General features: G+C 41.1%; 2 protein-coding genes across 6 annotated transcripts in view; one reads left to right on the forward strand and one right to left on the reverse strand.

Moving 5' to 3' along the window:
- Positions 1-21,383, forward strand: part of POLN (DNA polymerase nu) — a 90,643-nt gene extending 69,260 nt beyond the window's left edge. The window contains exons 20-24 of one of the 5 annotated variants that reach the window (XR_011849918.1): positions 1,976-2,043; positions 3,353-3,408; positions 5,250-5,345; positions 20,093-20,192; positions 21,230-21,383. Coding sequence is in view for 4 of the 5 variants with exons in the window: in XM_072126204.1 (XP_071982305.1) it covers positions 1,976-2,043; positions 3,353-3,408; positions 5,250-5,318 (193 nt within the window). In the remaining variant the exon portion in view is untranslated. Of the gene's footprint in view, positions 1-1,975; positions 2,044-3,352; positions 3,409-5,249; positions 5,822-20,092; positions 20,193-21,229 lie in introns of those variants that run through there. The other 4 variants (XM_072126204.1, XM_072126205.1, XM_072126206.1 and 1 more) reach the window with 4 other exon arrangements.
- Positions 18,016-27,911, reverse strand: part of NAT8L (N-acetyltransferase 8 like) — a 39,958-nt gene continuing 30,062 nt past the window's right edge. Inside the window, exon 3 of the mRNA XM_072126208.1 lies at positions 18,016-22,433. Within this exon, the coding sequence (XP_071982309.1) occupies positions 22,066-22,433 (368 nt within the window). The 3' untranslated portion in view covers positions 18,016-22,065. The remainder of the gene's footprint in view (positions 22,434-27,911) is intronic.

Consider the following 27,911-nt stretch of genomic DNA (forward strand, 5'->3'; position numbering starts at 1 on the left):
GCAGGATATTATAAAACACAACTTCAGGAACTACTTTGGTTAGTAAATTCCAGATGGTAGATTTCCATTAAAGGGGTTGTGCACTTTAAGCAAATTCCATATAATAATTATTATGGTTTGTGTAATGAAAAGTTATACAAATTTCCAATATACTTTCTGTATCAATTCTTTACTGTTTCAAAATCTCTGCTCACTGTCATGCAACAGGAGGCCTCATTTCTTTCTTCCTGTAGATTAACACCAGTCCATGATCATGTGATGTCATGCAGGTGCACTGCTCTATATAACACCGTGTAATCAGAGTTGTGTGATGCTAACGAGTCGTGCACCTGTGTGACATCACATGACCAGGGATATAATGACCCATGCACCTGTGTGACATCACATGACCAGGGATATAACAAGCCATGCACCTGTGTGACATCACATGACCAGGGATATAACGAGCCATGCACCTGTGTGACATCACATGACCAGGGATATAACGAGCCATGCACCTGTGTGACCTCACATGACCAGGGATATAACGAGCCATGCACCTGTGTGACATCACATGATCAGGGATATAACGAGCCGTGCACCTATGTGACATCACATGACCAGGGATATAACGAGCCGTGCACCTGTGTGACATCACATGATCAGGGATATAACGAGCCGTGCACCTGTGTGACATCACATGATCAGGGATATAACGAGCCGTGCACCTGTGTGACATCACATGGCCAGGGATATAACGGGCCGTGCACCTGTGTGACATCACATGACCAGATATATAACGAGCTGTGCACCTTTGTGACATCACATGACCAGGGATATAACCAGCCATGCACCTGTGTGACATCACATGACCAGGGATATAATGAGCCGTGCATCTGTGTGACATCACATGACCAGGGATATAACCAGCCGTGCACCTGTGTGACATCACATGACCAGGGATATAACCAGCCGTGCACCTGTGTGACATCACATGACCAGGGATATAATGAGCCGTGCATCTGTGTGACATCACATGACCAGGGATATAACGAGCTGTGCACCTGTGTGACATCACATGACCAGGGATATAACGAGCCGTGCACCTGTGTGACATCACATGACCAGGGATATAACGAGCTGTGCACCTGTGTGACATCACATGACCAGGGATATAACCAGCCGTGCACCTGTGTGACATCACCTGACCAGGGATATAATGAGCCGCGCATCTGTGTGACATCACATGACCAGGGATACAACGAGCTGTGCAGTGGTGTGACATCACATGATCAGGGATATAAGGAGCCGTACACCTGTCTGACATCGCATTACCAGGGATATAACGAGTCGTGCACCTGTGTGACATCACATGACCAGGGACCACTGTTTATCTATAGATAGTAAACACTAAAACCTCCAGATGCATGACAGCAAGCAGAGATCTAGAATACCAAGAAGAATTGATAGAGAAAGTGTATTGGAAAATGATATAACTTTTCATTACACACTATATTAATTATTTGCTGGAACGTGCTTAAAGTGAACAATCCCTTTAAGCTCCTGACACCCATTCATTGCACGATATGTGGACCATTCCTTAGTCAGACATCATATGCACATCGTTTTTCCTTCACTTACCATGAAAATTCTGCACCTTACGAAATCACTGCTATTTATGCTGCAGTTTTTTCAAACCAAAGCCAAGAGTTGGTAATCAAGGATAAGATTTGGGCCTCTGTGTCTTGAACTTTAATTGGTCCTATAGTGTCTCTTCCCCATATAAAGGAGACCTGTACCATTTTTAAACAATTCATTATATTAGTGCCACTGTCAAATACAACTTGCCCTGCCATGAACAGGTCCTCCCCGGCTAATTTAATGTTAAAAAATAGAAAGTTATGCATGTTGCAAGATGGCTAAATAACCTGCCATAAAGGAGTAATACAGGGTCGCTTTATAATAACACTCGGTTAATCAAAGCCGTTTTTTCCAGGCTTATTGCACAGATTCATGATGAATTGCTGTTTGAAGTTCAGGATTATCAGCTACAAGAATTTGCAGGTAAGAATATCAACAATTAGCTCCATTTATAACAGATTGTGCAATGGAGCATCCAAGAAAATTCACAAAACCTATTGTCTGTTCGATTAATGAAATACAGAATTTGTATTGAGCATATTTCCTGGACCCAGATTTACATTATTACAGGCAGTCCCCGGGTTACGTACAAGATAGGTTTCAGAGGTTTGTTCTTAAATTGAATTTGTATGCAAGTCGAAACTGTATATTTTATCATTGTAGATCCAGATAAAAAAATTTTTTGTCCCAGTGACAATTGGAGTTTCCCAATTTTTTGTTGATTATCAAGGATTATCAACAAAGCGTCATAACAGACACCGTACAACTGATCATTGCAGTCTGGGACTAAAGTAACATCCAGAGAGCTTCACCAGAGGTCATAGGAGGCAGAGGGGTCCGTCTTTAACTAGGGGTCGTCTGTAAGTTGGATGTCCTTAAGTAGGGGACCACCTGTATAGTCATCTTTGACCTTAGGAGGAGTACCTGCCTCCTCGTGTCACTACTGTCCAGTACTGAAATCGTGATATTAGCATTAAAGGAAACCTACCACTTCTGACGGTAGGTATGAGATACAAACACCGGGCACCAGCTCAGGGTGAGCTGGTGCCGGTGCTTAGTCTCGTTAGTGTTAAAACCGCGGTATCGCGGTTTTAACACTTTTGAAACTTTCTAGCAGAAACTGCTTCGGCGCTGCGCGCGATCGTGCGCGCGCAACGCCTGCGGCGTTTCCAATGTAGGCGCGCGCACGATCGTGTGCACGAAGCGCCGAAGCAGTTTCTGCTAGAAAGTTTCAAAAGTGTTAAAACCGCGATACCGCGGTTTTAACACTAACGAGACTAAGCACCGGCACCAGCTCACCCTGAGCTGGTGCCCGGTGTTTGTATCTCATACCTACCGTCAGAAGTGGTAGGTTTCCTTTAAACACTTGTTCCCAGGTGAGGCAGATAATTATGGTGCTGGGACTCCAGGTCTCTGCACGGTCTTCAATACAGACAATTTACAGTCCTTTTTTAAAAAAATGAAACACAACTAAATACTGGCTGTAGACACCCTAAAATTACTGAGACCAAGGGACACAGTTTTTATTGTCAGGGTAGACATAATTAGGACCTCCTATCTGTCACTTGTTAAGGTCCATTCCATTCATTTTTTTTCCAAAAACATCTACTGTTTTCGGTTTTGTGGATGTTTAACTCATGAAAATTAGAAGGACCACTCTATTTGATCAGAATGAACGCTAACATTGATAGTTATTTACTTTATGTGTTTTTTTCCCCCCATATATTCCTAGGATGTGTTAAACACATAATGGAATCTTTACCATATGCTGATAGCGTTCAACTAAAGGTAAAATATTCTCTACAATGTTGTGATAGATTAGATCCGCCTCCTCCTTGAAAAGAGAACAAATCTGACCAAATTTTAAATATAGAGCTTAAATAGACCAATTTACGAACTATGATATCTGGTAGCACACCACTACCAGAGTGAGATATGCCATATTATTATAGAGCTCTGCTAGTCCACTCCTTGTAATTCTACTATTCTGATTTTTGGTGGTGACCCAGGCTAAATCTTTAAATCCTAGCTGGCTTCTTAACCTTTGGCTTGTACACAAACACTTTCTACTCTGACCTTGGCCTGTTTTTGACTATTCTCTGCTCTTTGCACCTACATCTCCTGACTCACCTGCTAAAGTGGCCACTGGTACATAAACCATTATGGTTAACCATAAGGGTTAAAACCAACAGGGTCATTTATATAATAGGATTAGCCCCAACTTAAACTGGGACAGTAGCTCCAAAAGTCATGGTCAATTACACATATATATCAAGCAAAAGCAATCCTTCACCCAGAAGACAACATGTGACTACATGTTAGGCATGTATAGTTGACACAATAAAGGGGTGTTCCCATTTCAGCAATTTAATGTTATTGTTTGTATTATAAAATGTTATACAATTTTCCAATATACTTTTTGTAACAATTACTTACAGTTTTCTAGATCTCTGCTTGCTGTCATTTTTTGGAAAACTACTATGTTTACTTCCAGTGGATATAAATCTGACCATGGTCACACAGGTGCATGCATCGTTATATCACAGAGAGTAATCAGAGCTGTGTGATATAACGAGCCCTGCACCTGTGTGACCATGGTCAGATTTCTGTCCACAGGAAGTAAACATAGAAGCTTTCCATAACGGGGCAGCAAGCAGAGATCTAGAAAACTGTGAGAAATTGATACAGAAACTATATTGGAAAAATGTGTACATTTTTATAATGCAAACAATAACATTAATTTGCTGGCATGGGAATATGCCTTTAATCCCTTGCTTCTAGTGACTCTGCTGCTCTCTTCCGCTCCATTGCTAGCTCTGACTGGACAGTGGGGCTCATTTACTAAGGGTCCAAACGCCGCACTTACGTCAGGTTTTCCGAATATTTCCATTTTGCACCGAATTGCCCAGGGATTTTGGCGCACACGATCGGATTGTGGCGCATCGGAGCCGGCTTTCACGCGACAGAAATCGGGGGCATGGCCGTCGGAAAACCAGACGGATTCGGAAAAACTGTGGAATTTTTTTAAATAATTGTGTTGCAAAAATAGCATTCACATGCACCGGAACAAAGGATGTAAATTCCAGCGAACTCCGGCGGACTTCAGCGCAGCAGCGACACCTAGTGGACATCGGGTGCACGACCTTAGGGAATCCCGGCAGAACCCGAATCGGCGTCGCTCGATCGCGAATGGACCGGGTAAGTAAATCTGCCCCAGTGAGACAGGAGAACATGTCTGTGACTTACAGGCAAATTAATCAATGACATAAAAAGCCATTGAAGCATGGATCTAAGGGTTGTAATAAGTAAGCAAATAAGACAGGATGAGAAGAGCAAACTAGGTACATTGATTATGACTAAAGTGGAAATTTTGTTGGGGAACTTCTACGGGGAGCAGTAATTTGTATAACAGGTGTATAATAAGGGGTGTAACTTAGGTAGTGCAGTTGCAAATGGGCCCAAGAGGCCTAGGGGGCCCATATGCTGTACCTTTCCTATATGAGAAGACTAGTACTATAATTGGGGGCCTGGCACACATTTTGCAGCTTAAATTACGCCACTGAGTATAATACATACAGGTAAGTGAGTGTCTACAACTGATACATTCTGATCACTTTATGTCTTCTTAGGTCCCTCTGAAAATATCACTAACTTCTGGAAAATCCTGGGGACGCATGACTGAGCTTCAAGTGGAGTAAAACAAGGGCCTACACAACTGCTCTCCGGTAACCTCACACACTCACCCGGCCCGCGCTGATTCTTCTCTGAATCACTAAGCAACAGCTGAATCTTTCATCAGTACCTAATAGCATGTAAATTTGTCTTACATCATTCAGTCTGTAGCCATGGGCAACCGTAGCGGGACAAAAGCTGGTTCATAGCAGTTTATTGTACTTCTTTTAGTCGCGGCACTCAGCCGGGAGCTGCAGGTTTTTATTTCTAAATTGCGATGGTTATTGAACAAAAGCTAAATTTAAGCGCGGTCTGTATAACATCCAGCCAAATAGCTGTCTCTGTGGAAATATATTACCAAGATCCTTTTCTACGGTGATTACAGATTACGTTACTGCACACTAATGAGCCGCTTATTAAGGTGTTAGTTCTCCTGTTTGCATTAAATATCCGTTTTACATTAGAACCACAAATTTCTTTAATTATTTTGTTGCTATGGCACTATGATCTCTGGGGTATTCGTGGCAGGGGGCGACGGAGTAAACATCACAGCCCATGGCAATGCATTTGCAGGAAATACGACAGGGCTGGTTTGTCTCAGAATCAGAATGTTGTCCCTTGGGTTGGCAATCTTCTATAATGGATAACAACACAAGAGTTGTCCTTGTGTATCCCTCCTAGTCTGCCAAAGTGCAGCAGAGGTCTTATATAAAATGGATCATACGTCATCCTGTGTGTACAGTGGAAATAAAGGTTGATATGCATAGGTAAATGCAGGGAGGATAACCCAACTCCACATCAACATGACCACTGTTACAACTGAGTTCAGAACAGCTTAAAGGAAATCTACAAACAAAATCCATCCTGATAAACCAAGGACACTTACTCATAGACCCAGGCACAGTGACTGTGGTAATCTTCTTATATCTGTTATCCATGGCCTCCTTCCTTCTAAAATTAACCTTTAACAGCTTCACAGGCTGTTACACTGTCTCACCCCCTGCTTTTCCAGCACTTCCCCTTTCACTCTGCTTGGTGTATGGTCCGAAGAGCTAGCAAAGCATCTAATTGTCAAAAAATAAGCCCTTACATGGCTAAATTAACACAAAAATAAATATTTTACAGCTCACAAAAGTGTATCCATGAACCAACTAAAAAACAAAAAATTCTATAGGGCAAAACTGGCTAATGCGTGGCCCTTGTTCACTTCTGCACCTCGCTGTGCACCCATACAACAAATAATGATCGCATGTGGGGGGTCTCTGTACTCAGTAGAAATTGAGTAATACATTTTATAATGAGCATCTTTTGTGAATGAGTAAATTTTAGGGCTAAATGAACATATTGGGGGTCATTTACTAAGGGCCCAATTCGTGTTATATATTTCCGATTTGCGTCGATTTCCCCTGAATTGGCCCAGATTTTGGCGCACGCAATCGGATTGTGGCGCATCGGCGCCGGCATGTACGCGATGGAGATCGGGGGGGGGGCGTGGCCGAATGAAAACCCGACGGATTCGGAAAAACCGCCGCATTCAAAAAAAAAAAAGTGTTGCAAGACTTGCACTTACCTTCACTAGGAATAGGCCAGTGAACTTGAGTGCATTTCGCCGGGCCTCGGGGGAATTTCAGCGCAGCAGCGCCACCTGGTGGACGTCGGAGGAACTACCTTAGTGAATCCCGGCCGGACCTGAATCCACCGCAGAGAACGCGCCACTGGATCACGAATGGACCGGGTAAGTAAATCTGCCCCATTGAGGACAAAATCGGACCATTCTAAATTTTACCTCCCTTTTGTTTTAATTACTATGGAGATTTCAAAGAGTTAACAATTTTCCTAAAAGCTGTTTCTGATTTGAGGCATGCAGATTTGAAAATGCATTGATATATTGGGGGTTTCTAATATTATATATTTCTAAGCTCATTAAAAACAATAAATGACCCCCAAAAGTCAATTCTGAAATCTCCTTGAAAATACAGAAAACCGATTTGCAAGCCGTGACATCAAAATAAAATCTCCAGACAAAAATTATGAAAAATTATGAAAACACAAAGGCGACATATGGGAAATTAGTTAGTAACTTGTACCCTCCCTGTGTTTGTCACTGTTAATAAAGATGTCTACTGCACTGAAGTTGTTGAGTGCGGCAACTTTTTTTCCTTTTGCTTAGTTATCAACTAATTTGGGTTATAAAAACAAGATAATTTCTAATTTTGGAAAATGTAAAATTTTTCAAAAATGTTGGTATTTTTAAAAATGTTTATATAAATAAACGCAAAACTTAGCAGCCAAAAGGTACCACCAACGTGAAGTACAACATGTGACAAAAAAACTATATCAAAATCACTTTGGTAAGTTAAAGTGTTCGAAAGTTACAACCGTATAAAGAGATGCATGTCAGATTACAAAAATGGGGCTGAGCCTTAAAGGACATCTATCACCAGTGTTCTGCCCCTGTTTACACAACCTCAGGTTCTCTAATGACTAATAAAATCCACAAAGTGAGCTCAAAGAAATCACACCAAGACAAAGTATGGTATAATATCTCAATCTCTGTGGAGCAGTGATGCCATAGAAGTCTAGGGAGATGTGAGATGCTTTATTTGCGTCACAAAGGATTATACAGAACTTTCAGCGGGGCAGGACCTGGGTCTGGTTAGTTAAAGATAACAAGTAATGTCCATAGTTCATTGGTTAGTAAATTATAACATAGGCATCGCAGAAACAAAGGCTCTGATTTTCTTGGAGTGGGACGTATGGTAAATCAGCCAAAGCCCACATTCTTTCACTGCACTGCAGAGTTTTATCACACTGTTATCAACCTTCATCCACAGTTGCGCGTCCTCTTAGTTTCAGCATTTAGCAAGCATATAAAAATAAAAGCATTTTCACCATATAACAATACTTCACGACAGGATCAAGGTTTGTTAACCAAGCACATCGACGTACTGGTGTATGCCCCCTTCTTTCAGGATCCGCTCTTCTTTTAGCTTCTTATGCCCTGAGTTTTAAAAAAAAGGCTTTTAAAATTATGCAATTGAGTCTCAGGGGCTCAGGACTGCATAGGTGTCAATGGAGACTGGAATCCCTCAGGCTCATTTGCGTAATATTTAAAGTCTTTTTTACTTAAAAACAAGGGCACAGGAAACTTAAAGAAGAATGGATTCTGCCAGAGGCGGCACACACCAGTATGTCAGTGTGCTTGGTTTACAATCCTTCATCCTGGTGGTAGATTTCCTGTAAGTCAAAACATGGTAAACATTCTGAGAATATCTAAGCATATGTTATAAGCAGAGAATATATACAGGCAGTCCCCAGGTTACGTACAAGATAGGCTCCGGAGGTTTGTTCTTAAGTTGAATTTGTATGTAAGTCGAAACTGTATATTTTATAACTGTCAATCCAGACAAAAAAATTTTTGGCCCCAGTGACAATTGGAGTTTAAACATTTTTTGCTGTAATAGGACCAAGTATTATCAATAAAGCTTCATTACAGACACCTTACAGCTGAGTATTGCAGATTGGAACTGTAATAAAGCATCCAGAGACCTTCACCAGAGGTCAGAGGGGTCTGTCTGTAATTATGGGTTGTCTGTAAGTCGGGTGTCCTTAAGTAGGGGACCGCCTGTAGTATAATGGGCTGTTTATAGTAGACAGAACATCTTTGAATGAATAAAAACCATAACTCAGATTTAGTTTTGATGATTTATTGAAACGTTATTATTTACATCAGCAGAATTATCATATCATGTGTAACCGTCTGATTTATATAGAAAATAAACAGTGAAAAGTTATGCAGCAAAAATAATACAACATTGCAGCTAGTCGGATATTCACAGTAACATCGGCCATCAGGCTCTTGGGTTACCCTCAGCCAGAGGTGATAAAAGGGTTAAGTGCCTGCGGAACTTTTCTTTTGAACAAGTAAAGGCAAATCGTTTAATTATCTATTTTCAGAATCAAACAAACTTTATAAATATATCATAGACATGAACATAAAACAAAGAAAATCAAGGCAGAAAAATCTGATGACAGTCCTCTGCTGCGGCAGAATGCTAGAAAATAGAGCAGACATTGGTTGTATACTGATTTTCTAGTTGAATCGTCATCTAGAAGGGCGTCACTATGTCCTTATTCACACACATCTATAACCGACATACACAATTCTACTGATCTAGGACCCATGTGAGTCGTGCTTGATCCACTTTTATGTCAACTTGTTTTCATGGATCCACTGAATTCCATAAAAGTTATAAACATCTGTGTGGATAAGATCTAAGTCTCCATTACAGTTTTTTTCTGTATATCTGCATATCAACTCTGCCAAAAGGGCTACCCCCATAGACCATCATTGGGGGGTTCTTTGTAAACAGGGGTTTTATGGCAAAGGAGACTTTAACAGGACAGTTCACATTAAATATTAGGTTTTTGCTACTGGCTGCTGCATCTGTTTCAGTGAAAGACATGTTACCGCCATGATGTTACCTTACGCTTATATGTACGGGATACGTTGCTAAATAGTATGGCAACACTGTCCGTAATTGAAGTCTCTGCGCCCAAGGAGCTGAAGGATATTTATGGTGGTAAGTAGTTGCATATTGATAATGGTTGGGGGGGACTACTTCACAGGGTATCCCCCTACAGCAATGCAACCGGAGGCTGTGCAAGGACCATTCACTGGAATGGAATTGTGTCGAAGTTCTAGAATTCCATGTCATAATGTTATATATATACAAGAGGATCACAATGGGATTTGCCTACATTGTGAAGTATTGTGTTTTATGAGAAATACTTTTCATCATGTATAACAGCATCAACATAAATCTACATAAGATAGTGAGGAACTTTGGAAACACTTTGCTTTCCTTAGAAAGTATTGTGGCGCTCACGTATTACTATTACAAAAATAGAGTACAATGGCACTCGAAATCCATACACAATGAGGATACATTAAGGGAAATTTATTAAAACTGGACTTAAACGTCAGTCGTAATTTTCCCTTTGCGACACTGTCACCCCTATCTATTAAAAGGCCCGGCTTCTTAGTAGATCAGGCGCAATCTATGCCTGTTTAGACCTTTATGTTTCTTCTCCTTTTAAAGCCAAATTGCTGTCAGACCTCAATTTCTCCATGTATGGTCACAGGTGTATAACCCTAGGGGTACAATTTCACCAAGGACCACCAGTCTCAGGGGCCCAGAATGTGTCTGTTCCTTATATGAAGGGACCAGTACAATAACAATACATTATAGTTGAAGAATTTGCATTCAGGTCAAAGATCCTTTTACCCCTGTATGATATGATACACTGGCTGTGCCTATAGTAATAACATTATTGTGCTGCACCACTGCATTGACCCCCTACTGATGTGCTCTCAAGTGTCAGGAGTCATTTGTCCTCACTGCAGCCCCAGGACTTGGGTGGGGCACATGGACCTTATTATGAAGCTATACAGTGCCCTCCCCAGAATGCACTTCACTTTGGTAACATTTAACAATTAATGTTGTAATTTCAGCTATACTAGAGGACCAGAGAAGAAACATATAATGAATCTCAAAATCGATACAAGGTATCTCCAAAGTTACTCCAATTTTTATTGTACATAGATTTATAAACACAATGGACATTTCAAGTAAGGAATATTTTATAAAGGTGTTAATAAAAAAATGAATATTAAATACTTTTAATAGAAATCCTTATGTATAACTGATAATGAAATCTCTGGTTTAAAAGTTAAAGGGGTTGTCACTTTTGACATCATAAGTTTAGTCTCCAGTACAAAAAGTCACTGTAAAGAGTGTCCCTCTCTCTGGAGGACTAGGCTTGACCACGGATTACATGGTCATCCATTCATTGTAATACTGCATGACACCAGCAGTGGCCACTGCAGGATAAACGTGAGGCAGCAGCTAGCTCCACCTGGAGGGGACAACCCCTTTAATAGACATTTACTAGCTTGATTATTGCTTTGTCTGATGACTAATAATTCAAAGATTGTGAAGTATTGCAAACATTTTAAAATAAACGTAATACTAAGAAAAATATATGCAATAATATTGTTTGTAACTCAGCCAGATGATTACTACTAGCCACTCAATGCATTGCACACAACATGCAGGTATTAGTGCAGCAAAGTGCTAACTTATACTTCTACACTGATGGTAATATACCCTTTGCAAGGGTAAACCGGGCCTGGGTTTGGCGGATAGACTGCAGGGTTTTGATGATAACATGGGTATTAGCAAATAAACCGAGGCTGAGGAGTAGATAGACAGAGAGTCAGCTCTTATTATAGACTTGTGAGCTCTCATGACATCACCCTGACTGTAACACATTCATGACAACCTCCCACTGTCAATAGGTTCCTTATTGCTGTGTACACAAGTACATTCACAGACTTCCTCACAAGGCTGTCATCTAGTCATCCTATCATTTCTAGGATTAGACCTATGCAGAGACAATAAAGGCCAGCAAAAACTACCACGCTAAACATGGCGCTACAGCGAAAGTGCAAGTATCGGACAGCAAAATATATCAAGCGTTACTCAGGATTTGTTCAGACATAGTGTTTGTATATGTTTTCTCCCAGTTACCCAGGTTAGCAAAAATATTCTGTAAAAATATATAGGTAGCTTCCATTCTAAACCATTCTGTAGTCTCTTTTAGTTATATTGCCATATAGTGAGTTATCTGGAAATCCTTCTATGGGATTTCTATTGATTGATTATGTCATTATCCCTGCAGTGTCTTCATAGGGAAATTAATGCATTAAGACCTTTGTCTAAAGTATTTGCTTGGATTTACCAATATAATTTCCAGGGACCCCTACGATCAGTGTGGGCCCTCTTGAGTTTACGGTCAGTAATATCAACATGTACCCTAACAGTGGTCACCCACTGCTTGCTAGGTAACCTTATATATCACAATTGTGACCTCTGCACAATATAACATGGGTGAGATTCAAAATGATAAAAAAGCCTCCCATGTATCCCAATATGAATGGACAAGCTGCTCACACATGCAACATGATTGCCAGAAATAGTTCCAGACAAGTTCCACAGAGAATTTGGCCACCCATTATGTAGCAGGGTAGGTAATGACAGAGAATTTTTAACCTCCCCTTGTAGGACAAAAAATTTGGATTGCTGCAGCATAACAAGTGTTACATGGCACTTGCTTCTTCCTGTGCGCGTCTCGTTAACTTTTCCAGGAGGCTTTGAATATTTGACACCTCTCTGATAGAAGTAGAAAATGTGTTCTGAAATTTGGAGAAAAAAACATCTGCCTACTCAGAAAAAACCTGAAGTTCTGCATACTAGTTTTAACTATGGTGCAATACCATGCTTGCCAATGGACAAGAGCAGCACTTTTTCTAGACAAACAATCTTTTTGTAACCCCTTTAATCGTTACCTCCTAATGCAGTGATGGAGAACCTTTTAGAGACCGGGTGCCCATGTAACAACCAAAACCTAATTATTTACCATCAAGTGCCAATATGACAATTTAAACAGTAAATTATTGCTCCCTGTTGTTCCACAAAATTCAATTGTATCGGCCCCCGAGGACACTAATACAGCTGAAAGCAGGAAGGCAAATTAAGACATCATTGTAGCTTCTTGTATAGGAAGAATAATGGGGGCAGCAAGAGGACCTCAAAAGATATTCTGGCCCTGTTCACACCTTCTTACTCTTCCTGTAGTTCCAATCAGTGAAGGATGTGTCACCTTCAAAAAGCGTTGAGAGCAGCATCTCAAGTTGTCTAGAACTGCAGGAAGATTCAAGTCCTGTCTGATTTACTTTGTCCTGGGGTGACATCCTGGGTGCCCACAGAAAGGGCCACCTCTAGGAACCTGTGTCATAGGTTCGCCATCACTGTCCTAATGGCAAATAGCATCGTCTTTTTTCCTAATATTCCATCCCTTTAAGGCATACATTCATAAATCTTATCTGATACTTTATATACAGATTGTATTCAGCAGTGGACCACATTTCATAATGGAAAAATACAGGTTAATTCATACAGTTATATTACAAATGGAAAAACAAAACGAGCCCAAATGCATAGTATAAATGTGTGAGGCAGAGCAACGGCGCATGACAGGAGAACTATAAATCTATAAAATAATTCATTGAGAGGTTTGTCAAATGTAGCGCCAACTTGTGTTATATACTGCCTGATATTATCACTTAGGGCAACTAGAAAGTGAATCTATGTTGGACCAAATTGCTGGTTGCAGATACCTTTCTTAATAATTTTAAGAAATTGTCATCACCACTAGAGGGAGCCAGAGCTAATTGCATACTGTTTATACATTGAGTTCAACGCCTATGCTCCCTCTAGTGGTAGTGTCGGGTAAAGCCAAAATAGTCTCCATACAGGTGTAGATTTGCTCTTGTGGTGCACAGACTTGCCATTTAACTAATATCTAAAACGTAGCTTTAAAGGCAGAGGTTTTCTTTAAACAGGGCACTTTTTTTAGTTCAATAGTCGGTGTTGATTTGGATAATGCTGGACGCTTGCACCATTGCTATTCCACATTTAGGTAAAACCATGACGGCTACTGGACTTCTTTTCTACTGTCATATTTACACAGGTTTTGGTTTTAGAAATCAAGAGGTAGAAATGAGCGATTAGAACTGGTGAGATGCTGTAGATTCTGGACATGGGTGAGGAGAGTACTGCAGGCATTTCATAGCCCTTTCCGTTGTATTGTGCTTTATACCCCTAGCTGGAGGTTTATACCGCGCTCTTCATACAAGTTCTCCTATAGGTGACTGAGAATCTTACTACTTCTCAATGTTCTTAGCTACCAGCTCAATCAGCCATAATACCCTATGTTGTGTTAGAATAATAGAATGTACTTGTATTGCAATTCCAAACATAACCTCAGTACAAGACCGGCGCTATTTTGAGAAACAATGTTGTTCTTAATCTAAATATGGCCGCCATTTATTACAATAACTTTGGTATACCTCTCCTTGTCTATTATAGGATCACACGTGGTCCACAACATGAATCCACTAGAATTTTCATAGTTAGAGCCAGTTCCCATCTGCGTTTGAACTCCATTTAGCAGTCTCCATAACAAAAAATTAAAGGATTGTAACTTAAAGGAAACCTACCATTTGATTTGATGCATTATGAAGCAAACATACCTTGAGAATGATGTAGCTACACTGATGCAGAAACATATCTTTGGTAATCCCTGAGCTGAGTGGTTTTGCTGAAAAAACAGATATAACATTATGATAATGAAGCTCTGTCCCTTCAGCACTTGGTTTAGCGCTTCTCCTAGCATGTGAGTTTTGCTCTGCAGGAGAAGATGATGCAATCACTGTTCTCCCTGCCAGACAGAATAATCAATTGCTGCACCATCCCCTGGCTGCTGTGTATGAGTGATTCAGCTCAGGTTGATTAGTCATGTCTTGACTAACCTCCATGCGTAATTACAAGCTCCTGTGTGTAAGGTGTTTATGTCAGCCAGTCTGACCCAACTTTCCCAAGGTTCTGAATGTTATAATTGTTTTTTAGCAGAACCACTCAGCTCAGGAATTAAACAAGATATGATCCTGCATCAGTGTAGCTACAGCATTCTCAAGCTATGTTTGCTTCATAATGCATCAAATCAAATGGTAGGTTTCCTTTAATAGAATGTCTGGACAGATACATCAACAGCAAAGTATCAGTTTTTTAAATAATACCTTTAACGGATTCCTTGCTTTCCATTAGTATCAGTTAGTTTCTGTTTTTCAGAATTTTATAGCCATATGTTTTTATAATTTTTATTCTAGCTAGCCGCTCAACAAACAGAATATGTAAAAACCGATACTAACGAACACCATTGCAAGTCCATTGATATGAATGAGAAAAACATGGATTCATCATTCATCCGTTTTTAATCGGAAACTGCAAAATGGAAGCAAAATCACAGATGGGATCTGGTCCTAAGATGTAATTTTGTTGCCTACAGATCCCTTTGTCTGGATTCTCTGGTTCTCATCCTTTCCAGCTGTGTATCGGTAACATATATCTGTCCATCAAGATCTGGTATAACTTCCAGTAGCCTTCCTTCCTTTATCCTACCCTCTTATTAAAGCCTAATTTACTTTCAATACAAAACTTTTCCAAAACTTAACAACTTAGTGCTGCATTAGCCAGTGTTGTATCATGAAGCTGATGGGTCTCAGTTCAAAGTCAGTACCAAGCCCCTGACCATAATGTATGGTTTATAGTACTAGTCTTCTCATATAGGAAAGTTACACCTTATGGGCCCCTTAGCCTCTTGGGCCCGGTTGTGACTGCCCCTTCTGCATCCCCTCTCGTTACGCCCCTGGCATTAGCCATAAGTCATAAAGTTTGTACTACTATATAGTCAGATTCACAAGGCACAGGGATGAAATTCATTATTCAGAATGCACAATAAGGCAACAGATAGCAACATCACCGTGTGACTACCTACCAATCTGCATCGCAATGCACTCTCGCATTACATGTGCAAGTCCCAGCATGCTTTGCATACATTTACATAAATGATACTATAATAGCAGAAAAGGAAATCATGTTGTTGTCTGTGGCAGCGCTCTGGCAAGAAGAAAGCTATGGGGGGTTGTGTATCAATAGCATCAATCATACAATCTATGTTGCACCTTAGTATGCAACCTGGGACCCCACTGGTATAGTAGTCACTAGGGCACATATCCTTGGCTCATTACTAGATTGATCGACACATGACCCCAAAAAGTTTTGGACTTAGTAAGCCTCCTAGTCAATCCATGATATAAAAAAAAAAAAAACTCTGTTTACGCATTATCCAGTGCATGGAGTATTAAAATTTTTAAGAAGGGGGGTTTGTTGTACCCCTGTTGCCCTCAAGATGAAAAGAGCAGATGGTCACGTATGCGCCAGCTGTTCTATTCATCTCTTTGGCGCTGGCGAAGATTGCTGAGTACAGCGCTCGGCGATCTCTGTCAGCTCCATAGAGATGAAAGGAGCAGCTGGCGCATGCGTGACTGGTTTCTCTGGTCATCTCGAGAACAACAGGGGTACAACAGACCCCCATTCTCAAGATCCGTGGGGTCCCATCACTGAGAACCCCCCCCACCCCCAAAAAAAACAGCAAGTTAGGCCCTATCCTGTGTATAGGGGCTAACTTGCAATCACTGGAAACCCCCTTTTAATTGGGATGGCTCGGATAGAAACCATGGGGCTGGGATTTTGCACATATGAGAATGAATATAGTGATGCCCCTTTAGGGTGGTCTACAAAGTGGTTAAAAATAGTTTGCTTGTGCTCAATGTAATCTGGTGTTCTCTGACCCTCAGTGATCACTTGTTTGAAGAGTATGTTTTCAGGTGACACCTTACCCAACCTGAATTTCAAAACCTTATTTGGTATCTGATCCTGGAGCCCCCACCAGTGACGCGCACGATTGGTGCTGGCACTGATTGCAGTTGTTAACCGTCGGCAAAAAATCTACCGGTGTGAAGATAATTTCCCAAAAATGTAGCCATGTTCTCCTTGGATACAAAATAGCTGCCTTAGGATACGACCATCCATCACCCTGGCCACACATGCGCTATTATGGCGCTCAACCACCTGGATTCAGCTTTCAGTATCACAAGACGGCTGTGGGACTAAAACTATTTGTGCAAACACTCCAGCGGCGGTGGTCGTATCCAAGGACAACAATCTCATTTTTAAGGGAAAACATGTCGCCATTTATGGGAAATTATTTTCATGTAAGTAAATGTATTTTAATAACATCCAATTGAAGAAATATATGTATATGGAATTTGATGGCGCTATATAAATAAAGATTATTATTATTATTTGGCAGAAGAATTAAATGTCAATGCCTAGATGAGAATGTCCTTTTAAGCATCAAGAATCCAAATACAATTATTTTCAGGAGAGATATCTGGCTGCGGATTCCTCATGTCTCATTAACTAAACATGTGCCGATTGTGCACGTCTATATGCAAGTCTAAAGAGAGAGCTGTCCACTACTTATTGGTCTATGGGCACCTTAAAGGGATTGTCCACTTTCAGCAAATAATTGATATGGTTTGTGTATAAAAGTTATTCCAATATACTTCCTTTATCACTTTCTCACTGTTTTTGAGATCTCTGCTTGCTGTCATTCTATAGAAGCTTGTATTTTTACTTCCAGTGGATAGAAATCTGTCCACGGTCACACAGGTGCACAGATCGCAGAGAGTAATCAGAGCTGTGTGATATAACGAGGCGTGCACATGTGTGACCATGGACAGATTTCTGTCCAATGGAAGTAAAAATACAAGCTTCTATAGCAGGACAGCAAGCAGAGATCTCAAAAACAGTTTATGAATTGAAACAGAAAGTATATTGGAAAATTGTCTAACTTTTCCTTACACAAATCATATCAATTATTTGCTGAAAGTGGACAACCCCGTTAAAGTAAATCTACCACCAGGATGAACGATAGTAAACCAAGCACACTGACATACTGGTGTGTGCCTCCTCTGGCAGGATCCGCTCTTCTTTTAACGTCTTATGCCCTGGTTTTTTAAAAAAAAAAGCATTTACAATTATTCAAATAAGCCACCGGTGGCTTCAGGCTTCATAGATGTTATAGCCTGGAGCCCCTTTGGCTCATTTGCATAACGTATAAAGTCTTTTTTCTTAAAAACCAGGGCATAAGAAGCTAAAAGAAGAGCAAATCCTGGCAAAGGGGGTTCAGAACAGTATGTCAGTGTGCTTGGTTTACAATCCTTCATCCTGGTGGTAGATTTCCTTTTTAAGTTTTGTCATAGGGACACGGGCAGAAATATTCCTATCATTTGAAACCAGACTAATGGGGCTTTCATATCTTTAATAGGATATTGGATTCACACTGACAATACAGCGCTTTTTCCTACGAACAATCTGGACATCCTGTAGGATAATATCCAAACACAACAACATCAATATTTTCCAAGCAGCCCACATCTCCCCTCTGCCAGAAATGAGCATAAATCCGGGACAGATGTAAGTGCTTATGTTAGACAATATGTTACCACTAACAACATACACTGGAGCGAACGGAAAGGCACAAACTGATTTCCCCCCACACATACAATCCACTCCGCTCTATTTATACCCATCTGTGGCTAAAAGCAACAAGAAAATACTCTCCCCAAATTTCTATACACTGTACAAAATGTTTTACATTGCAGGAGCCTCTGTACATTGTTGTATTGTCATCAGGTGAAAATGTACATCATCTGCACTAGCATATACAATAATAGGCAGACGTTTGTGTATATATATATACAGAGTTAGTAAATATTACTGCACCCGCTGGCACATTTCGGCATGCAAGATTATCCCCCTTAATGTAATACAGTGATCTACTGCTGGCCGCACCACTTGAGTATCAAGTAAATGTAAAACACGAGAGCAGGCGCCGTGGCGCTCACTCGATGCATATTTTGCAGTGTATATATATATATTTATATCTATAGGGTGTCATTATACATAGATCTGGACTAGAAGAGTAGGAACCAGAAGAAGGCGTCTCGCTTGTAAAGCTCTTGTACAATACTGACGATTATTCTGTACATGTGTGATTCATAAAAATTGTATATATACACAAGAAAAAAAAATATAAAAGCATCTAATACATAAATGTTTAGCCATTATCAGAAAATGCATATACCCAGAGCAACCTATGGACTATAAATCTCAGCATTCCAGATTGACATACAGTGCTGAGACTGTTCGGAATCAGACCGCTGTCATATGGAGTGATACCAATTTTTGGTATGAGCCTATTAAGCCTCAGGTAATCTATTATCAGCTTTGACCATACAAACTACAGACAGTGCCAGGTATTGTTCCTGGAGATCTGTATAAGTGTGTGTTAGTAGAAATGCAATAATATTCCATGGTTGTAGCTGGACATAGAGCACCTGGGGAATGTCCTCACACTGCTGCCCTCTTAGCTCTCTTAAAAGGGGTTTTCCCACGAACTTAAGTTAGGCCCTATCCACGGGATAGGGCCTAACTTGCTGATCAGCGGGGGTCTCAGCTCTCATAAAGGGGTTTTCTGATCAGTGGGGGTCTCAGCTCTCTTAAAGGGGTTTTCTGATCAGTGGGGGTCTCGGCTCTCTTAAAGGGGTTTTCCCACAAACTAAAGATAGGCCCTATCCAATGGATAGGGCCTAACTTTAGTTAGAGGGAAAACCCCTTTCATTCACCTGCTCAACAGCCCCTCATCCCTGACTTATTGCTTTTGTATCCAAACAGAAGTCTGCTACAGCAGAACAAAAGCAAGGGGCTGTGGAGTGGTTGAATGCTGAGAACTAGGGGCACAGCAGTGTGAGGACCCCACCCATTATACTTGGAAAAGCTATCATCCTGGGATATAAATCTTATTTTTCACAGTTCTGCTGCCACCACCAACATACATATTAGGTATGATCAAACAGCTCTGCAAGGCTATAATGGTCAGAACTGTCAACAGATCCCCTTTAAGAGCATATTTCATAATTTTTTAAGTCACCCATTAGGCTTCATACACACAACCCTATAACACATGGATATGGCGATAGAACAATACACACAACTCCATATGAATAGGCCGGTGTGCAGAAATCTGCTCTTTCCAACATGGTTACAGATTGGGCACCCTGTTATTTGCCAGTATTAGATTACACCCCTTAGTGAATCATTATGTTTGGCCATTTTGCACAAATTTTCTAAGATCACTACATATGTACATATCGCTTATGTAGGATGTACACACTTATTCAGGAATATATAACAAATTTGTTTTCCAGGTTCTCTTTCCATGTTCTCTTTCTATGTGTATCATTTGGGAAAGCATCAGGCTGTGTTGCAATACCAGACTTGGCCATAGGCAGGAGTGGCACTGTTTCTGTAAGTATTTTACTCCATGTTGATACATTTTAGAAACAGAGTCCTTACACCAATTCTATGTAGACATGCCGATATTATTTTTCCCCTGTAAATAACAGATGTCACCTCAAGGAACGTTTGGGTGACATATTACTACTGCACCAGGAAAATGTGGTAACAATGGTAAAGTAGAACAAAGTTCTACTTTAACTTTGGTTATGTAAGGAAGGGAGGACTAGCATTGTACCGTTCTACCACATAAATTGCCTTTTCTTAACCTTTCTTTCATAAAGAAATGTATAGAAATGTGAGGACAGGGCATTGGTTGTTGTCTTGTCCCTTTATAGATTTCTTTATGAAAGAAGGGTTAAGAAAATATGTGTTTCTTGGGAATTCCATAATATTCAAGGGTGTAGTTAGGCCGTGGCAAACATTCAACGGGCATCGCTTGCTTTGCAACTAAATATCTTATTTTGTTGGCACCGCCCCCACAGATCTCCACCACAGCCACGCCCCTGAGGAATTCTCAAACCGAGTTTATGCCTCCTATAGGCTCCTGTTCCCTTCCTCCCCTAACATTGTGTCCTTATGAAATAAAATAAGTAAAAAATACAACATCTAGTACTCTAGGAAGGCATTCTCTAAAAAGTAACTAAAACTAAATTTTCTCTAGGAACATATCAAATGCATTTTAAATATAGATTTTTTTTTTTGCAAATTTTTTTTTTGTTTAAAGTAGACTCTAACCCCCTCTGACCCCCCCTGCTATACATACTACATGCAAATCTAGATCTCCCAAACATTTTTACAAAAATGTATACATTTCAAGACAGAAGAAGCCGCTGACTTGGATTGGGCGTTTTTGGCAGGCACTGTACAGACATACCAAGTACAGACACATGCCAAATCTGCTTTGCATTGCTATTTGCATTAAACAAGTCAGAATTATTAAAGGGTAGGCAAAGCGGGTCACATTTACAAAGAAATCAGAAGTGTAGGGTCTATATACAGGATATGAATAAGGACTTGATTGGTGTCTTTACATTCCTTCTTTCTAGGAATTATCCGTTGCATGTCTCAAGGGTATGCAAAGAATGTGCAAAAGCTGTGCCAAGGTGATGATAGTTTCTCTTGTGCTTCAAGACATCTTCTATGAGCCAGAGAAGGACAGAGCCGTACGCTGGACCTCCTTCCATGCCCCGATGGACATTCGGCCCTTCCAAAAGTCCTATCATGACCAGGTCAGATATAGAGTTCATTATCTACAGAATATTTTACAAATACAGGCTCAGTTTAGATGTAACAGGCTGTCTGCTGGCTTAGAGGTGTATGACATCTAGGAAAGGTCACAAAATCCGGACGCGCCAAAATCCGTTCAGGGTTTGGCAGAATTATTGGGCGCATCCCATGAAAGTGCAACCTTGCAGCCTCGTTGGCAGTGCTGTGTGTAGGTGTACGTGCAGACGCTTTCCTTTTCATGCATTGTATGTACCAAGCATCAGTATTCACATTGTCTTGAGAATAGGTTAACTATTAGTAGTGCCCCCTACTGGTGTAATGCATTGCATTCAGGTTGATTTCACATCCCTTATACCTAGAAGGTATTTCACGAATTGACAGTTTTTGATATAGTAGGATATTTCCGCTTCAGTTTCTGTGCTTATGTAGACACAACGCCTAGGTAAGCTTTACCTAACCCATCGGAGACCCTACGATGCACGAGGGAAGAAGACAATGGTTCTGCTTCCATCTCACGGCACGCTAGGGAGAGCCTGTTTTACATTCGAGGGTGTAAAGAAGGGAGGATTAACCAGCAAATAAAAAAATATCTGCTGTTGTTGCAGGAATGGGTTAATAGACAATGAATGCAGGATGGCGGGGGTGCAGAGTTTCTTTATTCTTCGCGTAGTTGGAGACAGTAGCGATGGTAGCGGAGCTGAAAGAACATCTTTTCCAGTAATGAATGGGTCATCCCCGGGACGGTGTGATTCTCCACCACACCCACATGCTTGAACCCTAAGGACTCGTACAACTTGTGAGCTGCTATTTTCACAGCCGTCGTTCCAAGCACAATGGACGAGTAGTGGTTCAACATGGCAAACTCCAGGACCTTACGGCCCAAGGCTTTGGCAATTCCCTTCCCCCGGTAGCTGGAATCGACCGACATCCGGCGTAACTCAACGACGTTGTCTTCTTCGTTGCCTCTAGCTGCCACTATTCCAACAACTTTACCCTCTAGGACGGCCACCCAGAAGCATGATCCTGAAAAACATAACCACAAGGACATCTGTGAACAATGGGAAGAGTCTGTGTATGGAAAGAGATTGAAAGCAGGACAAGGTGTTTACCCTACCAGAAGCATTAGATGGGTTGTCCAGCTATTGAAGTCACAAATCAAGTTTTTGATGATAACTTGTTGATTTGTGGGGGTCCAAATCATGGGGACCCTAAGTAACCCCAAAAGAGAAGCCAGTCTCACATGCGCCTGCTGCTCTATTTATCTATATGGTGCTAATATAGATAGACAAGAGCTGCACTCAGCTATCTCCACCACAGTGAAAATAGCAGCTGTGCACATTTCTAACCTGTCACTCTATTCATTTGGGGTATAACGGACCCCCGTCCTCATGATCAGTGCCATGTCGATAAGGGATAACTTCTTTTGACTGGACACCCCATTTAAGAATAGATTTATGTGCACATTAAAAGGGATCTTGTAAGGTTATGAATGCCACAAAGACTGATAATACTAATAAGCAGGTGTCTAATTGTAGTGGAAACACCTTTAAGGAATAATCAGCCCAGCACCCAGTAATGAATTACAATATAAGTGGCTTTGGCGGTAGCCCAGGGCCCAAGACTTCCAGGGGGCGATTGCCATCCAAATTACCCACCAAATTTTCACCCATGAAATCCTCATACATCTGTTCATGCTCTCAATACACATGTACACAAGAGCCATTTCAGCACCTTTGAAGATCCTCCAAAGGTCCTGAAACCACAGATTAAAAGCAGACAGAAGGGACACATCCTTCATTCCCCAAGAAGCTGACTCTAGTTCCATATGTAGGAAGTGATTCGGGACTAGTAGGGGCTATAATATTCATACAGGCCAGGGCCCATGGCAGGCTTATTCCATCCCTGAGTGCACCAAATTTCCCACAGGCAGAAGATAAGGCTGCGTTCAAATGTTCCAGAATGGGGAAGGGGCTCGAGCCAATCTCCTACATGTTTTACTAGAAGCTCAGACAATCGGTTACAAGCACTTAGCAATGTATTACATTGTTAACAATGAAAAGGCCTTATGCGAAACACGTGTCGGGGTCGGGCAGTGCATGTTCATATTCGTGGTATGGTAACTATGGCTTAGACTTGAATTCTGCGTTGTTGCACGAGTAGTCCGTGCTATTTACTAATACTTGTCTGTCAGCCGATGTCTCTATTACCTTTCTACCTCTGATTTACACTTGTCTTACACTATCTATTCTATGTTTACATGCATTGCTTCCTTGTTTTTAATATATTCCATTGTTGTGCCACTTTTATATCTTTGTATATGTACTAATAAAGACTATATTGTTCCATATAGTTCATATTCTTTTTCAATTTATTTATGTTACTAAATATGTGTTATACATTGTTAACATGCAAAACACTGGAAACCCATATGCTTTCGACCCGAGTCCCTCCCCGTTCCGTCTGGATTGCGTTTTGAAACTTTGACGCTGATTTGCATATTCATAAAAATAATAAGCTGATTATCGCTACATTGCTTCATCACTTTGCGGCCACAAAGGTTTCAGCTCCAGCCCCTTATACAGTACTATTGCTGGATTTGGAGGCATTTTAGATCGGAACATAATCCTTTTAACCCTGCAGTGAAAAGCAGATTAGGCGCATAGATTAACCATATAGTGTTCATGCACCCCTAGATGGACAACACAATTTAGATGAGCCCTGAGCAGTAGAAACCTTCAACACCTTGATATCCAGAGGGTCAGATCTGATGAGGATTAGATAGCCTCCCTCATGCATGCTGTATGTCATTAGTAATCAGTTATTGGGCTGGGAACAGAACAAACATCGGGATAGACAATTCAGTAGAAAATATGAAACTTCTCTCTTGTAACATAAACATCTGTCTTCTGATTTCTGCATTGTACTATATAAGTGTGTTATTACTCCTGGAAATATGTGCATTAATTAACAACTGTTTGTTACCATTCCCCCTCTTTATCCATTCTGATAATGTGAGACCATATCATGACACATCCAGCTGAAAATGGTGACGCCCAGTTGTCCATTTCTAACATTTTAGCCGCACAAACTACACCTCTAAATCTCCAATCATGCAGTGGACTTCTTCTATACTGCGTACAGCCTTATGAAAATATATTTCATGGTATAGGAAACTTAAAAAGATATTATACAAAATAAAAATTCAAGGCCAAATCATAAAGGAAAATTTTCAAACAGCTGCCTGACCCCAAGCACTTCTACCTGAGGACATGGAAAAAAATTATTCGAGACACAACGTCTCCTTGTAACATACAGTAATGATAGATCATGGAGCAAACGTAGTGGGTCAGGGGCACATTATCAATATCATTAGAGATGGACCTTATTCCTACACCATTAGCTCCCGCGCTGGAAATGTAATGTAAGCTAAAAGCCAATGTACTGCATTATGTCAGGCCTTTCAATATTCTTGTTATAATGCTAACAGAGACAGGGAGATAGATGAGAATATTAATATGATCAAGGCCGGCGAATCACTGTGGTACAGTAGCCAATTGCCCGAATCACCCACCTGGAGTACGGACCTGTCGTACATCTATCAATAGCACCTGTGTTAAGATGCAGGTGCCATTGACATGCAGAGTAGGGGAGACAAGACATGTCTGTCTGCCCTGCTCTGTACACTATGGAGGACAAAGACGGCATCACCTGCTGCCTTCATCTCTCCATAGAGCCACAAGAAGAGCAGAAGGAAGAACAAGGCGTGGGAACAGGCAGGTAAGTATTCATTTTATTGCCACTTGGGGGATTGTATAGAATTATGGGCGCAGGGCATTTACATCAACTGTGGCTGCTGCATATAGTTACTGGGTGTGAGGGAGCCTTTATATAGACACTGGGAAGAGGCTGTATACAGACACTGAGGGTGGGAGAGACTGTATATAGACACTGGGGGTGGATGGGGGCCTGTATATAGACACTGGCTGGTGGGGGAGGCTGTATATAGACACTGGGAGTGGATGGGGGCCTGTATATAGACATTGGGGGTGGGGAAGGCTGTATATAGACAATGGGAGTGGATGATGGCCTATATATATATACTGGGAGCAGGGAAGGCTGTATGTAGACACTGGGGGTGGGGGAGGCTTTATATAGACACTGGGGTGGGGGTTTGGGCCTGCATATAGACACTCAATTGGGTAAGGAGAGGCTGTATATAAACAATGGGGGTGGGCCAGGTTGTATATGGACACTGGATATAGTGAGGGGGCTGTATATAGACAATGAGAGTGGATGGGGGCCTGTATATAGACACAAGGGGTAATGGGAGGCTGTATTTAGCAACTGGGGGTGGAGTGTGGACTGTATATTGAAACTGTGGTTAAGGGGATGTTGTATTATTGTGCAGAGCTAATGGAAACCACCTCCTGACCATTAGTTTTATTTTGTGGCCTCACTTTTAGTTTTGCCCAGGGCCCCAGTCTAAAACTGCATATGATCACCCTATTTAATATTGATAAAGCGGAGCAGAAACAGGTGCCCACTATTCCCATAAAGCTTCCATACAAGTAACACTGGTGTTGTGTGGGACCTTTTCTAAGCTTCCCTGTTATATGTCATTTAAGAATAAAGAAAATCTACTTTCATATTTATGCAAATTAGCTTATTAGTGCAGCAGGGGGAGGGGCCATTGTTGCTTGTTCACCACTTTTATTCTATGTTGCCCATCACTGGCATCACTGGCAGCCAACCCTATGCGCTGAGAAGGTCCTTTACATAAAAATAAAAACGGAATTTCCTCCAAGGATTAATTTTGCAGCAAGGCTACATAAATACACGTTGATATGTATACCCGGGCGAGCTTATGTGTGTGTGATAACAGCTCTAGATTGATGAAAAAGTTGATTTTATAATATGTTACTCCTACTTCCATAGTAACCAGAACTGGATAAAAAATTATTTAAATTTAAAATAGATTGTCTGTGAATGGCAACAATGTTACTTTTTATTGCTCTGACATTCTAAATCCTGCAGATAATTACATGTAGAATTTCCGATACTTCCGTCTTCTGAACCTTTCGGTCTCATAGCAGGTTATCTTCCTGATACAGGTATTCAAGCGGAGTTAAGTATTTATTAACAGATTCCGGGATGTTTGTATTGGTTTTTCCCTCATTAGAAAGCTTAATCCACTTTAGTTTGTAATCACTTTTGCAGTTTTGATGCCCGGGGAGCTAATCCTCACAAAGTGACTTTCCCCAAGGAAATTAAAATTGGGGCATAGCAATAATTTAGTACTTAAGTGAATGGACTGCAAATATTTCCTGGTTCAGATAACGAGCTCTAGTATCCGGAAAACGGGAGAATTTATCAGGAAGAATGTTTTCTAGGCAACATTTACACTGTCTTAGGAGCAGAGGAAGTGGGCGCCCATCCAGGTTAGAGACTAAATGGGGCTCATTCACACAGACTGGGGTCTCCGTATATGATGTAGAGCACTTTAAATATATCCTCTTTGGCATATTGGGGGTTAAATATACCCTCTATATCCTCATTGGGATACACTATAATAAATTAACAAGTTTATTATTGCTTTATCTCTAAAAATCTGCCTCATGTGTATAGCGCCTCATTCAGAAGACACTGTCTAGTACTGGATCTATCAAGTATCTGCGGAAGAAATAAACACAAGCACGTGATAAGACGATGGGAAAGCTGGAATCCATCTGTAATTATATAGCGGAAGGTAATCACAGCTGTGATTATATCTTACAGCAGAGGTGTCACCTACTGGGTGATAAGCATAGCTCTTGCTCAGAAGATGTGTGCATATCTCTGACAGATAAGGGTACATTCACACAGATATAATTGACACCCATGGGGCCCGGTCAGGCAAACGTTCATGTGAATGAACCCTAAGAGCATGCATTCAGTGGTCCAGCATCCCCATTCATAATACACCTTGTATAATGGAGAGGCTGGTGCTCTTCATTAGGCATCTACATCCCCTATAGCAGTGGTGGCGAACCTATGGCACTGGTGCCAGAGGTGGCACTCGGAGCCCTTTCTGTGGGCACTCAAGCCTTCACTCCAACACAGAGTTTGCCAGCTATGACTTAAGGCTTTCTCCTATGATCCAATACAGCCCAGGACGTGCCATGCTCAGCACTATTTGGCTGCCAAGACTACACGAGCAGCAAGAAGGTGTGGATAGAGAAGGATTGTCATTGGAGCTCCTGCTCTGGGTCCCCTGATTCTTCCTCTACAGGGGACCCTGGAGGGAAGATACAATCCAAATTTTTCCATCATCTTTGTATTGTATTGATGAACTCAGAATGTCAATACAATTAAATCTGTGATACAGCAGGGGTCAATAAGTTACCACTTAAATTGTCTTGTTGGCACTTTGTGACATATAAGTGGGTTTTGGTTGTAGCTTGGGCACTCTATCTCCAAAAGGTTCGCCATCACTGCCCTATAGCAAAGCTCCTGTTACATCAG

The sequence above is a fragment of the Engystomops pustulosus genome, chromosome 1, assembly GCF_040894005.1.
Source record: "Engystomops pustulosus chromosome 1, aEngPut4.maternal, whole genome shotgun sequence".
In the NCBI taxonomy this organism is placed as follows: Eukaryota; Metazoa; Chordata; class Amphibia; order Anura; family Leptodactylidae; genus Engystomops; species Engystomops pustulosus.